Below are 14,929 nucleotides of genomic sequence, written 5' to 3' on the forward strand. Positions count from 1 at the left end.
GTGAGCAATGTTTCTGATGCAAACTGCTTGTTCAAGAGTTATAAAAGAAATAGCCAATATCACAGTTCTAACATCTGTTTAATAAGTTGGTTTACAGCAGGATTATTGCTTACTCATGCTGCATAAAACCAGAAAACTGTTTCTCTGCTATTAAGCACGTTACGAGACCTTAAAAAAAGATTATAGCTTGCCTTATTATATAAGCAATGTAAAATCTCACCCTTTTTGACAAAGAAGGAACGAAAAAACCCTGGCTTTCTTAGTGGAATCACAGTAATGAAACCAGACTTGTTATGCAGATATTTGATACATAAAGTAAATATGTGAGTGGGGGTGATGAACAATTTGAGTTCATAAACAGTCTTAAATTTTGCTCACTTGTAACATTATATGTGCCACATTGTCAGGCCTTTGTTGCATTGCAAAGGTAGAAATTGCATTACCTTTAGTAAAAGGGGAGTTTTGCTGCTGCTTTGAATAAAAGTAGTTAAGAATCACAGAATTAAACTCTATGGGTTCAGTGCATCTATTCTTATGTTCAGTTACTTTCCTGAAACCCTAAGATCAGAAGCACTGAAGAATATTTTGTTTGCTGGAAAAAGCAAGGAAAAAAACCCCAACAAGACTATAACCACTCGGTGTCTTTAACGATTTGGTTTTTGTTTTTGTTTTGACGGTGAAGGCAGGGTTCTGAGTGATAGAAATGCATGTTCTGCTTATTTTTATAGCCAGAGATATCAGTGTGGGTCTTTCCAAGGACAGAAGACGAGTTTTCAAGCTTTTTGGTTGGTTGTTTTCTAGTTAGTCCTACCCCGGTGTCTTCCGTAATTGGCTTTGAGTAGGAATGGATTCACATAAACAGAGTGACATTTACTAGATCCTTACTCTTTTCTTTGCACTGACTCTCCAATATTTGGGTTATGAGAAGTTAGGCTTCAAAGAATATTGCTAACTACTTTGTTCTGCTTCATGTTATCACCTGAATGAAGGTTGGCGAGTTTTTTGAAAAGCAGACATGAGTTTGTCTTCAAGAAGAGTAACATTGCCTGCAGTTATGCCAATAACTCTACAGAAATGGGTACGGCATTTAAATCAGTCTTGTAATTCTGACTTTAGTATGGGTTGGTAATACATTTGCTTAGTGTAAATAATGTTTAAAATAAACAGGGCTATATTTAATTTTTTACTTAATTTTTTTTATTTCTCTAGTGTAATAAAAATTTTTCTTTTCTGATAAATGTAGATTTTTATTTCATTATGTGAAATGTATGTTTACATAATATACATAAATATATATGTGTATGTAATTGCAAATTTGTTACTGTTACTGTGCTTTTTTATCTGTTAGTGTTATTCTGTACCTTGTGCAAGAAATTGATTTTGCTTACAGATTTATGTAGTTTTTAAATATAAAGTGTCATAATTACATTTCAGAATATTAAAATATGCCTCTGTAGAAGGCTATGGTACTGTTCCTAAAGGAGGATTATTGGAGTCTGCTTCCACAGGCTTTGGATTAGCCTTAAACACAACATACTTTTTCCTCACCCTCTCTGGCTAACACCTTAATAGTGGATGGTCCATCATGTATTTTGGGAATCAGGGTAACACTGTACAGTGTTTCTCTGTAGCCACTGTAGCTTGCCTTTTTTCGTTCTCTCTCTAAAAAGTGGAAGCAATGCAAAATCATTACGCCTATGTGCACTAGGATTGCCTAGTGTAACTCTATGCATTAGGGGTATGTATGAAGTTAAAAATACACACAGAAGTGAAGTATGGAAATATGACTCTCTGCTAAGCCAGATATATTAACTTCTAAGAAGTTAGTTCAAACAAACTGCAAGTAATTCATTAGTTCGATTTATTTTGTAAATGTGTAGATATTTTTCAAAAATTCATTGCTGCATAATGTGCCTGAATCACTGTTAATAGACTCTTCTGTTACTCAGAGGCTTTTAATATACCAGCAGTGTGAAAAATGAAATTTCACTGAAATATTGGTACAGTATTAAATGGTTCTCATGAACAATTTACACAGGACAGTGCATATACTTCTTATGGCGTAAGTCCAGTGGGTCTAAAGTAGTATATGAACACATAGCTCTTATTGATTTGGGATATATGGTATTCTTTCAGATTACTTCATTGTTTGAGTTGGAGGGGAAACCTGTGAACATACAATTTTAGTGTGATTGATTGCTACAGATTAGATTATACTACTGTCTTAATAACATGGTCATATACTACTCTTCTGGTATAGTAACTTTCCTTTCAGGGTTAGATGTGTGCAAGATGTGCTCTTACACAGTTTTATCCTAACAATTTGGTATACCTCTGTTACACTCCTCAAAAATACTCTTTTAAAAATTGTGGTTTAGATTTAACTTCTCAGCTGTCATCCTCTCAATCCTGTGGTTCCCTCCCCTTCCTGTCTCCCTCCCCCCAACACCCCACACGGTCTCAAATCTTCAGTTGTCATAATTACTTTATTTTTGGCTGTTCTTTGGTTATTTGTATGTTAGGAGATGAAGGTCTTTGTTCTTGCAGCTTGTAGTTGTGTTGGACTCCTCTGGTATGCACGCAGCGGTACTTGGTGCTATGTGGGAGGGGAGAGATGTGTAACTTTGCTCAATCTAGCATTCAGAAGGCTAGGAAACTCAGTTTTAACTGTACTGTATATTTTAATGGATTGCTTTTCTTTTTTTGCTATTGGGAGGTGAGCATCATTCTTGGAAACAAGGTTTTTTCTCTTTTGACAAATGCATGGTGAGTAAGATCGTTTTCTGTGCATTCTCTCCTATTTTAAAACACAAATGTTTTCACACTACTATCAAATTAGCTATCAACAGGTACTGGCTTTACTTCTCTTTATCTGTGCACTTTGTAAGCCCAAAATAAAAATAAAGGAAGTAGGAGGAGGAAGCAGCACAGGATGTTGCCTTAGGTAGGTAGGTATTGGGTTACACACAGTTGCAAAAATTCTGAAAGGCGTGTGTCCTCACTGGGGGCTCACTGTATGCCAAATTTAATAGTCCTGTTTATGCTTGTGATGTTTGTATCTATGCATGTAGAATTCCTCCTGAAAGTATCTCTTCTCTCTATTCAGAAGGTGCTTTTATATTTCTGCAGCAATACCCTGATTTCTGGAACTGGAATACTGCAGGGAGGGAAGGCAGGAAGGCAGGCAAGAAAGAGCCTTGCTTGTAAGGGGTAACATTTGTGCATGTGTGTGCATGTGTAAATTTATTTATGTTTCTCACGGACATTAGAACCTTAGACATCACCTTTGACTTAAAGTAGTGCAACTTCTATTTTTTGTAATGCAAGAAAGACCTGGAAATGTAAAAATGTTACGTTAGCACTGCATAGTCAAGAGAAACTTAAGCAGTAGCTCATAAAGTATTATTTTAGGCTATCGATCATCCCCAATGATTATTTCTTAAATTCATGGAATGGGTAATTGTATAAGAAGTCTAGTTTAATTATGGTAATGCAAAAATTGCCAGTCTTTTTTTTTTCTGTTGGCTTTTTTTTCTCCCTCACAAAAGGTAAAATTTTGCCTTATCAATGTGCTAATCTGGCTGTTCTGCCAGTTTCTTGAATACACGGTTTTTTCTCATTTTCATTCCAAATATCTAATATGCTTTGTCCAAAGTTATTTCATACTTCTTTCTGTTTTAAAATCTGATATGAAGTATTTATCACAGTTGACGTGTTTTATTCTTAAGTAATATATTTTTAACTAAAGCTACAGGCCCTCGTTTAGGTTCCAAGGGGTCTTTTAGCACAGGCAGAAAAATTACTTGCTTAATAAGCATGGGGAGTTACGCATATTGAACACTATTAAAACCAGATTTATAGTGTGTATATAGACTAGAGATATAATTAATCCAACACAGTCAGAGTAAATATCTTCTTTAACTTTTGTATGAATAACTTTGTACTCCTCTAAAAATGTTTTTAAGAAATTAGATTTAAAAGGTCATAATGCATTCAAACATTGTTTTACGGTCAGTTAAAGGCCAATCATTTATTCAAGATAAACACCCACAAGTCTACTAGACTTGTTATGTGATAAGTAGAAGAGTACTTACGGACCCGATGTTGGATGCAAGGTGTATGAACAGTGAGAGTTGTAGTTCTTTCCACAGCAGCTGGGAACTTCATAGCATACTAGGTCACACAATGTTAAAAAGCCCTGTGTACATAGGTGGTATGTATTGAAGCTGAATAATTTCCAGTGATTCTCGAAGAGATTGCATAGTGTCTTTTAAATGGAAGAAATATTGATTAGAAAATGAGGATGTGGTTTAGATCGCTCAAATCTAGGACTGGTATAAGCATGCAACTTTCAAGATTTCTCTTGCATCTTTATTCCATCTATTTTTCTGGCCTGAAATCACACGCTGCTTTAATCAACACTTGTCCCTCCCCCAAGGAAAAATGGTCACTTAAGCCAAATTGTACTGAGAATTAGTAATGTCTGTCTGCAAGGCTAAGAGCATGAAAGTAATCTTTCAGTTTTGCATTTGGGTTCCCTGAGATGAAAGGCCAATGTGCTAATCCAGGAATTTTACATAAGGCACTTTAAGTGACATGATAATGGTGTCATTAAATGCATACTTTTTATAAAATAACTGGGGGCAGACAAAGCATTCATGTATGAAAAAGCTCTTTGTAAGGACAGTTTGAAAAATAGTCATTTAAAGATGCATAAACAACACCTGTGTCTTCTTTGTCTTTTGTACAGTAATAAAAATAAAATACAATAATAAATAATATAATAATAAATACAATAATAAAGGAAAAGAAGGGGTAACGTCCCACAAAGATTTGAAGACAGATGAGAGGTTTAAGTGGGGGATGGACTTGAGCGTGCTTTAAATACTTCAGGAACAGTGGTCAGAAAACCTGTGGTGGTTGAGGTGAATTACTTGAATCGCTGTAAGGTCTTATTCTTAATGGAATGTTTTGTTTTATGACTTACTGAGGGATCTGAGAGAAGATAATGGGTATAACCACAGGTAAAGTAGTAAGATGGGCCTGACTGGAAATTCAATATAGAATTAGATCTTAGAGGTAAATTACTAGGATAAAGCATCAGGATATGCTGCTACTGGATCTGCAGAGTTTGATACAAATAGTAAAGGATTTGAACCAGAGCAAGAGTTGAGGAAGGCTGAGAAGGAGGAATATATATGGGAATGGACAGAGACCCAGACTGAATTCAGGAGACTGGTAGTGTGTTTTTTGGAAGAAGTTTATGCTTAAAATTGCTAGAAGGCCAAGATAGTATGTAGGCTCAAGGAAAGGTCTTGCCACCTTTATGTATTTAACATGTGCTAGGATAGCTGCATTGTGATTGGGGAGATCTGGAATTTTTGCTTCCTCTTGATAATACATAAAAACTTGTGAAACTAGTTTTATAAGTATCTCCCTCAGATACTTGTTTGAGGGAGCATACAACTTTCATGTTAGCTATGAAAAGATTTGTGAACTGCCTAGAATTCAGTCATCTGCTGTACTGTACTTGAAGATACTAAATTACCTACTCATGATAGAGGCTGACCTGATGCTAGAGATTCAGTTTGTGGATGATAGGTAAGAAGGAGAGTGGCAGACTAGCATTTTCTGTCATTGTGGAAGAGATCTGGTTAGATCCAGGGACTGTTTAGGAGAGAGCTACTGACAGGGCCTCCTCAGGGGAAGGCATTGCAGGACTTTTCCCCTCCCTGATGATGATGGCTGAATAAATCTAGATCTGATACTATACTTGAGAAGGGTTCTGGGACCAGATTTTGCTTTGAAGAGGTACTCTTTATACTCAAGCAGGCACCTAAAAATGGATTCTGGTATAGCAGTCATATACCAGTTGGCCAGTCATATTTCCTGCTTTGAATAACATTAAACCAGTAAAGCTTCCTGTCATTTTTATTGTGTGTAAAAATGATTCCAACATGTATAAATGAAATCAAAATGGAACTAACTTTAGCAATCCCTATGGTTCAGCTACTGGGGTAGAGAGGGAGTTTTTTTCTCTCCTGTGACATTCCAGTCTCTACAAGCAATCAAATTTCAGAGAATATTTTGTATGCAAAATCGTCAGCTATCTTGGAATTTAAAATGTATAGCACTATGCTGCATAGTTGCCATGAAAGGTAGTTAGGGATGTATGTGTGTGTGTGTGTAAGAGAGTGAGTAATAAGTGCACAGAGCTTTTTAAAAAGTCTTTTAAAATCTCAATGTTTTAATACACTTGGTCATTACTTGTCCCTTGTATAGTTTGACAAGGTTTAGTGGCACAATTAATGTTGCACCCTGTCTCCTCTCTGTCTTCAGTTCTTGAACAAATCTTTGATATGTTTTTCAGTTTCTTCTTGCCTTCTTTGAACATCTAACGTTCTTCAGACAGTAACCAAGGAAATTGGCAGTGTTTAGTGCCCTACTCTGCTCATAATCCTTTTCTGTTGGCAGAAATCCTTTGGAAAAAAATCCAGCTTTTTCATCAATTGAAGAAAGTGCTTGGCCATTTTCTAGCTCTAGTACTTTAGTCTCCTCTTGAATAAATTAGGCTTCGAGAAGTCAGAACTTGACCTTTGGACTGTGTTATCTAGCCTTGAAGTATATCAAGAGCTATTGCTGAATCGTTATTTCTACTGGTAGTAAACCCCATACTGATTATGCTGCATTGCTGTATATGAAGGGAGAAACTCAGCAAACTGCACACAAGGTGTTGGCGTCAGTCCTATGTGAAAAATCAAATTTCCCTTACTTACATGTCTTCTGTGTGTGTTACTTTCAACATGCTACGATACATAAGCAAGTGCCTGAAAAATTAGAAGATTTTATTTACTTTTGATAATTAGAGATATACTAATGTATACAAACAAAATTCATCACCTTGCACCCAGGAATTATTCATATTTAAGCTCGCTTTCTTCCTCATTTTCATGCTGTTGCTATGGGTACTGGCCATGCTCCGTGCTCCCCCACTCCTTGTTTTTCTGCCTGTGGGTCAGGAACAGAGGCAGGACCAACCCAACAAAACACCAACTGCCTTAAGGACCTAAAAAAGAAGTTACGACTGTATGATCAAAACTTCTGAACCAATATAACTCTATTGTAACACTGGAAATTTTACCCTGGTTCCAGTCCATCTTAGTCTCTTACACTTGGTAGTGACTTCCTAAAGTTTCTTTTTTGAAGTTGCCCTTATTCAGTTGCTTTCAACCCTTTATTTATGATTACATTATTTCAAGGCAACCTGTTTTTCATAGTTTAAAGTAGTTATATGAGAACAGATTTATTCTGGCACAGTACAGCGCATAATGGGTGCCTAGGGAACAGTACAAAGCAAGGTGAGTCAAACTTCCCAAGTCATACTTTCCAAGAATACATATCCAGTTTCTTGAGCCAGAGTTGATAGGCCCTCATCATATTTCTCATATTTCATCATATTTCTCATAACATATTTCATCTCCTCTCTCTGACAGATCCTAATGGCTGTCTTGGACTGCTGACTTGTATCTCTACCAATACGCATGCTTGGGCATCAGAAATGTTAACTTGGAGAGACATCTTTGGTTCCTTTCTTTCTTGTGCCTTGCACATCCCTGAGGTTACAACTTTCTGCTATTTGTGTCTTTGCTGATAACTTTTCTGTTTGGCACCACTAAAATTCTTATGAAGGACTGAGACCTGGGAGGAAGTGTTCAGTTGACACCCTTAATGCTTTTCCTTTATTTCCTACTAGAATCCTCTTTTTTTCACTGTTCCTCAGCATACTCTGATTTCTTCAGTCTTTTTTTCATCACTCTTGTTGCATATTGTATCATTTCCACCTCCGACCTTTGCCCTAACATAACATTGTGCTTTTTTCTTAGGCCACTTACACTGCTTTTCTGAACCAGTTAATTCCCTTCTCCAAGAGGTTAGCAACTAAATGGTATCTAGACTGAATAGCAATTGGAGCCCTCTGCTTGTCTTGTACTAGCTTGACAGCCAGACTTAACTAGCTCATCAAATTATCCACCAGCTGCGTATGCAAGCCCTCAATGTTGTCATTTTTCCTTTGGTCCTACTGATTGTAACTGGTTGGATTGGTGTCTGTCACCATCCTTTTGGGCATCCTGTTTGACAAGACTTTTAGGATGATCATAACACAAATAAAATACACACATTTATGATGATATGAACATGGCTTGTGTGTGGGGAAGAGAAGCAGCAGCCAGACAACCCAGAAGACCTCTGAATGTAGGGTATCACAGCATGTGTAGAGATGAGAGTTGTGCTACTGACTTCTCAGTTTTCCTGTATGACTGAAGGCTGTTCAGTCTACATACCTCATTTTCATTTTAGAACAAATGATTAGAGGTAAACATTGTCAAAATACACTGAATTTCTGAAATGATTAGTCTCTCCTTATTACTACATCATCCACTTAACATTATGTTTTTGTTCCACTTTGTTCACTTGTTTTAATGAGTGTCTCCTGCATTAGATGACTATTACATTTTGCCAACAATTACAGGGCCAGATTTCCATGCCCAGGTGTTCCTGGTCTTTTTTTCTGTTCCTGTAGTGGCTTGGAGTTGTCAGCAAAATTTGCTGACAAATCTGTAATAATATAACAGTGTATAGTTGAAGGTTTTACATGGTTTGAGTAGGCTTACTAGCTTTATTGCAGGATTTACTCTTTATTTGGATTTTATGCTTTGGCCGGAGGGAACAATGCTATGTGAATAAAATGAAAGACAAGTTCAAAAGTACTGAGGGATAAAACGTTCTGTCAGAATAACTATTCTACAGCAGTTAAACCTTGCTGTTATATACCACCAGTGGCTAGAAACAGATACCCAGAGACAGTGCTGGGCTGGAAGGATGTTGTAGTCTGACCCAGCAAAGCAGTTTTTTGGTCTTTTACTAAACGGCAAAGTGCTTCAGCATTCTAAAACAACTATTTATTATAGTAGGTTAACCTATGTAGCCTTTGTCATATTTGCTTTGGATATTCCATGTACCACTCCAGAAATTCTGAGAAAATTTCCAAACTGTGTCTTCTTTAGTTAAAAATACAAGTCTTACAGAGTCTACATTGTTTTCTCCTCTAGTGACCTCCATGGGAATACAAAGGTGATAAAGGTGATGACAAAGGCATTTTTTGCTTTGAAGCTCTGTTGTAGTTCAAGCCAGAACTTCTGTATAAAATTGTAAAAGTGAAAGAATGTTTTAAGAAAAAAAATTTTCCTTTTTTTTTATTTAAAAGATTTATTTTAGGACTGCTGCAAAGGAAATGGGAAACTAACTGGTCTCTTAATGGTGTTATTCAGAGGCTTGGTCTGGTCTACTGAGAAACCAGCAACATAGTGTGAAAAACCTGGTAGAAACAATAGGTACTTCTTTTTATAGCTGGTATCTCTTCAGAAACATAGAGTGCAGCCAGAACGTGGCAGTAACAGATTTGCTTTCTCTTGTGCTGGAACACAGCATTCTATTTATCTCTGACAAGCGAAGGATATGTTGGACAAACTGCACTATTAAATACAGAAAGCCTCATTTAAATAATGTTAGCGCTTTGACATAAATAGGGGCAAGCTATTCAAACATGAGGCTGATAACATTCTGCCCTTAACTTTGTTGCACACAGAAAACAAAAAACAGAAGTGTCTTTTAGTGGCTTTATATTGAAATTTCTTTCTCCCCCGATCTTCATACATGAGTTCTTTGGAAAGTAGAGTAGTATGTGGGTAATTTCTACCATATTTCTAGTTTGGAGGATAAAGAACACTGGTGCACTGGGAACTTTTTTCATTTGCTGTTCATTTTCTATTTCACAAACTCTTTTTTTTTTTTTTTTAAACGAAATACTGAAGTTCCTCCTTCAAGTCAGATTCTTTGACTCCTCTAGTATGATTTTTCCATCCCATCCCTCTTTTTAAGTCCAGTTAGTCTAACTGGATATTTTTCCATCAGTGTATGGTAAGTGCGTTCTAAATGTTGCTATTGTATATAGTAAAATGTAAAGCTGTGTATTACTATTAAATATATAAAAGCTATGTAAAGTTAAGACTTGGCAGGCAGTGTGGAAGCAAAGGACTGAAGCTACTAAATAACATAAGTTTACTAATAGGGCTAATAAGCTGTTCGCCTCCACTAAATTTAACTTTTCATGAAGAAAAGTTCACGTGAAAGTACACTCTTATTAACCTTAATGCAATAATCCAGTCCGGTCTGAATATTGATCTTTTTAAATCAAACAATAAGGCTTTTGAACTTTTATTGTAAAGGACTTTGTTTGGGGGTGAAATATGAAACTCTTGGCCACTACCAAGATGAGTTTTGTACCTTGCTAGTTACTTCAGCAATTTTCTATGGATTTTGTGAAAAAATATTAAGGTAGCTCCAAGTGAAGATAATGGGTCATAAAGCATGTACATTTAGCGTAAATAACAAGCTTTCTACTGTGAGCTGTATTGGTTGGACATACTGAACTATATGAAAGAGCATGGTGATTCTGACACTAAGAGGTGGTGATGCATGGCTAGAAGGGAGAATAGCTTGCATACAAATGTACTTGTTCGGAAGTTGGATTATGTTATGTTCTCCACTGAGTTTTACAATTACTTTCCCTTGGTTAAAGAATTTTACCCAAGTTTCACTGGATTGTCGTCATTTATTTATTTATTTTTAGTGGATAGGAAGATGTAAAACTCCCTTGTCTTCCTAATTGAAAGCTACATGTCTATGTACTGGGTTTAGGTTAACCGGGGAGCCATGCATGCTGTGCACTGAGGTTGAGAAGTGACCTACATTTGATTAGCTGTCTATAAGTAAGTGGTTCATAGAAGACAGGAATAGGGAACTTTTTACCTTTCCCAGGGCCAAGAGGTTTTTCAAATACCTTTGTGTCAGATGTTAATGTACACACTTAGCATTACTCAATAATGTAATGAAAAATAACTAAGGCTTATTTTTATCATGGCTTGTAAGACATGGGTTTTCTGCTCTGATTTAAAAACTAGTATGAGTAACAGTCTGAAATTACTTGACTATAGCTAGCTGTTCTAAAAATGAACCGTTCATTCCAAGTTTATCTTTATTTTGCAGTCTCTTACTCCGTGACTGTTTAATCTTCATAATAGCTCTTCTTTTGAAGGACTTGGGAAAAGTTATTGATACCAATCAATGTGAACTGCATTACCCCACTGAGATTTTTCAGAAGTATGATGATTACTCTAAATCATTCTAGTAAATGCTATGAACAAGATGGGGAAAAGTTTTCATAAATTTAAGAGTGGATTTTCTTCTAGTAAGAGACAGATTTAGGTAATGTTAGTAGATTCTTACCTATCTGTCTGGCAACAGTGGCTCACAAATTCACAATGCAACACCCCAAAATTAATCTGCCGCAGTAGCCCTTGGGCTTTTCCTCTTTGTCAGGACTGAACAGAAGTTTATACCCTGTGCATATCAGAGGAAGTAATAGATGGAGCCTAAGCCTCCATTTCTATTGATGTTAGGATAGACTGAGGTTTGCCATTTAAGTTCCTTTAAATTTTAGACTGTATAACCTTCTGTTAACTATTTGGTTTTTTTCCTTTTCATTTCCAGTGTCCCCTCTTTTTAAACTGGCAATTTTATTTCACCTGTAAAGAGTAGATCTGGGAACATATTCTTCCATATCCGTTGTGAATAATTAATGCAAATAAATCATTTAGCTGCTCTGAAGTATGTTTATCTTGTATAAGTGATCCTTTGACTGCTTAATCATCTAGCAAACCTGCTAATTTTACTTCATTTCTGCTATTCCATGGAATTGTATTATTTGAAATTTTTGCTAATGATGTTTAAATTTCCTCACAGCTTTCTAGTTATTCTTACACATCTTACCAGTTGTACTTGAAATGCCTCTTTAGCTGCTTTTGTTTGGAATCTCCATAGTCTGAAAAAGATCTCTGGTAAGGCAGAATAATTTGAGACTCTCTATTTAAATAAATTGTCCCATCCAGCCCCGCCTTTCCTTATAAATAATGTGCATTATTTTTAAGGACTTTATTGTGGTTTTTACTTCCATAGATCCCTTTGCATTTCTTACTCCTGATTTGGTCCTTTGTTGTGGTAATGGCTGTTGATGGTGATAAATCTTTCACTTTCTATGTTTAATCTACATGTTATTTATTACTGCAATTCTTACTTACAGTATGTTGAATTTCACAATGTAGCTGTTATTATTTAATTCTACAATTATAGTAACATTTTGAGCAAAGTATCATATAATGACAGTTATTGTATAGTTAACAATAATCTTACAACTATTTTTAGAGCAGAAAGTACTATGAGTTAATTGTCCAAAGCATGGAAGTTGCTTTCTCTAGACCTTGCCTTTTGTTCAGTCTTATACAGAGAAATTAAATCTTCTATAACTATTTTATTACTATTTATAAATATATTTTGCTTCTGTTGACCACTTTTGAAAAAGTGAATGTCTCAAATTCAGGATTAAATAATGATATTTATATTTTAACTTTCCTGTTGTCTTTCAGACCTTGTTTCTCTTCAGTTTTACTGACGTTGTCTTTGAGATGATTGCATGTCAGCATTGTCCTCATTCTGCTATTTTTTCGAACATCATAATGTGATTGTCATAACCTTCATTTGAAAGAACTTTGCTGGTATATTTTTGCACATAGCTTATTATAATTTGGAGATCTGCATAATTTAACCTCCTTTTTTATAATACAACATATTTACACATCTAAAGCAGTAGTCATATGAGCAAGTTTAAGTGCTTTACAAATCTTAATGAGTTCAATCTGTTACCCTGCTGTACAGAAACAGATTTCAGTTCCCCTGCCCCATTTTACAAAAAGGAAACTAAGGGACTAATACTGACTTGCCCAGAGTCAGATGGCAAATACATATTTTAAAACTAAGAATTGGACTTTTTTTGCCTGTAGGTATTCTCAGATATTTTTTGTTACTTCTTCACATTGCTATTTAGTTCCTTTTTTTGGTGTGATTTTTTCCATTCATGGGATGGTCAATCTTGTGCTGGATTAGGTAGGGCCATACTAAGAGTCTGGGAGAGGGGAGTGACTGTATGGGCTATATAATATAGACAGTTGCCATAGTGCCATAGTAAACTATCAGAAGACTACTACAGAAAATAAGTAGAAATTGTTTTGGTTGATAACGTGTGCACACTGTAACTGTGAAATTAAACATTTTTTTTAATACCTTCTAACAGAATATTTAGGTCTAAAAAAATTCATCATGTTTTGAGGCAACGAATTCATGAATTGCTAGAGAAATCATTCTTGTCAGTGGTCTTATGTTTGAATAAAGGCTGGAAATTGACATCATTTTTGCTATTTGAAATGTCATTTTAAAATGGTTAGATTTTGGAAATAATATGAGATTTTTCTGGGTTGTGGTAGGAAAGGTAGGCAATTTTCCTAGACTTTGCTCTTCCTTTCTCGGCACTTTGGTTTTCTTGCAAGACAGTCATAATTGATTATTAGTGTTTTTATATCTTTTAGTGCTTGTGGGACCATACCTCAATCTATCAATAATAAGTAAGTGTATGCAAAGTTCACTTTTGGTCACTTGGAAGAACAGCTCCTCTTTCTTTGGGCAACTACTTCATTCTTTGATGTTTGCTGTCCTTGTAATCAGTGACTTGGCTTACCTTCAGTTTCTTTAAATTGATCTTCCATGTCTTCAATATATGGCTTCACAAGCCATACAAGGTGCTTAACTTTTCCTTAATAGCCTTGATGGTCCTATTGAAGAAGATGACAGTTTCATTTCCTTTCACGTCACTTCTGATGTGTCCAATCTGCCTATTTTGGCTGTTTTTTATAAATTTTCTGGTTTTTATCTTGAGAAAAAAGCAAGGTGTTGTAGAACATTGGAGCTATAGAATAGGAAATGTTGCTGGCAACAGGATCTTAAAATTTCCCCTCCTGAAGTTGATAGGAATACAGGGAGTCTGTGCATGACAGAGATTTTAAGTCTAATGCTTGTGTCACCTAAGCTACTGTATATATATATCCTTTATATTTTTCTGCATGGGAGCAGTGTTCCTTCTGCCTCTTGAAGCTATGCTGTGTTCCAAATAAGAAGTCAGGATTCACTGGGACCTGTATTTTACATAAATTTGTTTTTTGGATTGCATGCTGGAACTCAGGTTTGCCCTCTTCCCCCATGGACAGGCTTCCAGATTATTGTCCCTAATCACTGGGTGACAGTTCCTACCTGCCCAATTATACACGTTGACAAGTCTGTGCAGAAATCGTGTGGTGTCCTGTGAACCGTCCTTCAGAAGCGAGGTTCATAGGCTTAATGACCACCATTTTGGATTTGGGTGCCTAAAATATTAATGAATCCTTTGTTGTTTTGTGTCTGTGCTTCAGTTCTTTGTGTTCATTCCTCGCAGGGATGTGTACAGGACCAATTTTTGAAAGCTCCTGTTGTGGTGACTGAGAAAATAGTTGCTTTACAATGGGCAGCTACGGTTTATCATTGTGCACACTTTTTTTTTTTTTTTTAATAATGGCAGATGAAGATTTCCGCAAACTGTGAGAATGCCTTTGGCCTGGAAGTCTTCCCTTTGGAGAAAATGGTGGAAGCTGGCCTTTTAACTGTAGACTGGGATATTTGAAGGGAAAGTCTTGCATTCACACCTGATAATAAAGGCAGTAAACTTTACTAACACGCTTTTTTTTTTTAAACTAGTCATGAGTTAACCTGCCCTTAAATATTTTTATGAATGTGAAATTTGGTGATTCTCTCTAAAACCAAGACAGACTGTTGCTTTAACAGGCAGACCAGTTATCCTCAGGGTACTCGGCCCCCTGAGCTGGAAGACAGGGACGGCGAGCAGGATGAACCCCCCATAATCCAAGAGGAAGCAGTCAATGACCTGCTA

General features: G+C 36.1%; 1 protein-coding gene across 1 annotated transcript in view; it reads left to right on the plus strand.

The window, feature by feature from the left end:
- Positions 1–1,015: 1,015 nt before the first annotated feature.
- Positions 1,016–14,929, plus strand: part of GRB14 (growth factor receptor bound protein 14) — a 51,895-nt gene continuing 37,981 nt past the window's right edge. The window contains exon 1 of the mRNA XM_009274900.2: positions 1,016–1,078. Coding sequence (XP_009273175.1) covers positions 1,016–1,078 — 63 coding nt within the window. The remainder of the gene's footprint in view (positions 1,079–14,929) is intronic.

The sequence above is a fragment of the Aptenodytes forsteri genome, unplaced genomic scaffold (assembly GCF_000699145.1).
Source record: "Aptenodytes forsteri isolate BGI_AS27 unplaced genomic scaffold, ASM69914v1 Scaffold255, whole genome shotgun sequence".
Classification (NCBI taxonomy): domain Eukaryota; kingdom Metazoa; phylum Chordata; class Aves; order Sphenisciformes; family Spheniscidae; genus Aptenodytes; species Aptenodytes forsteri.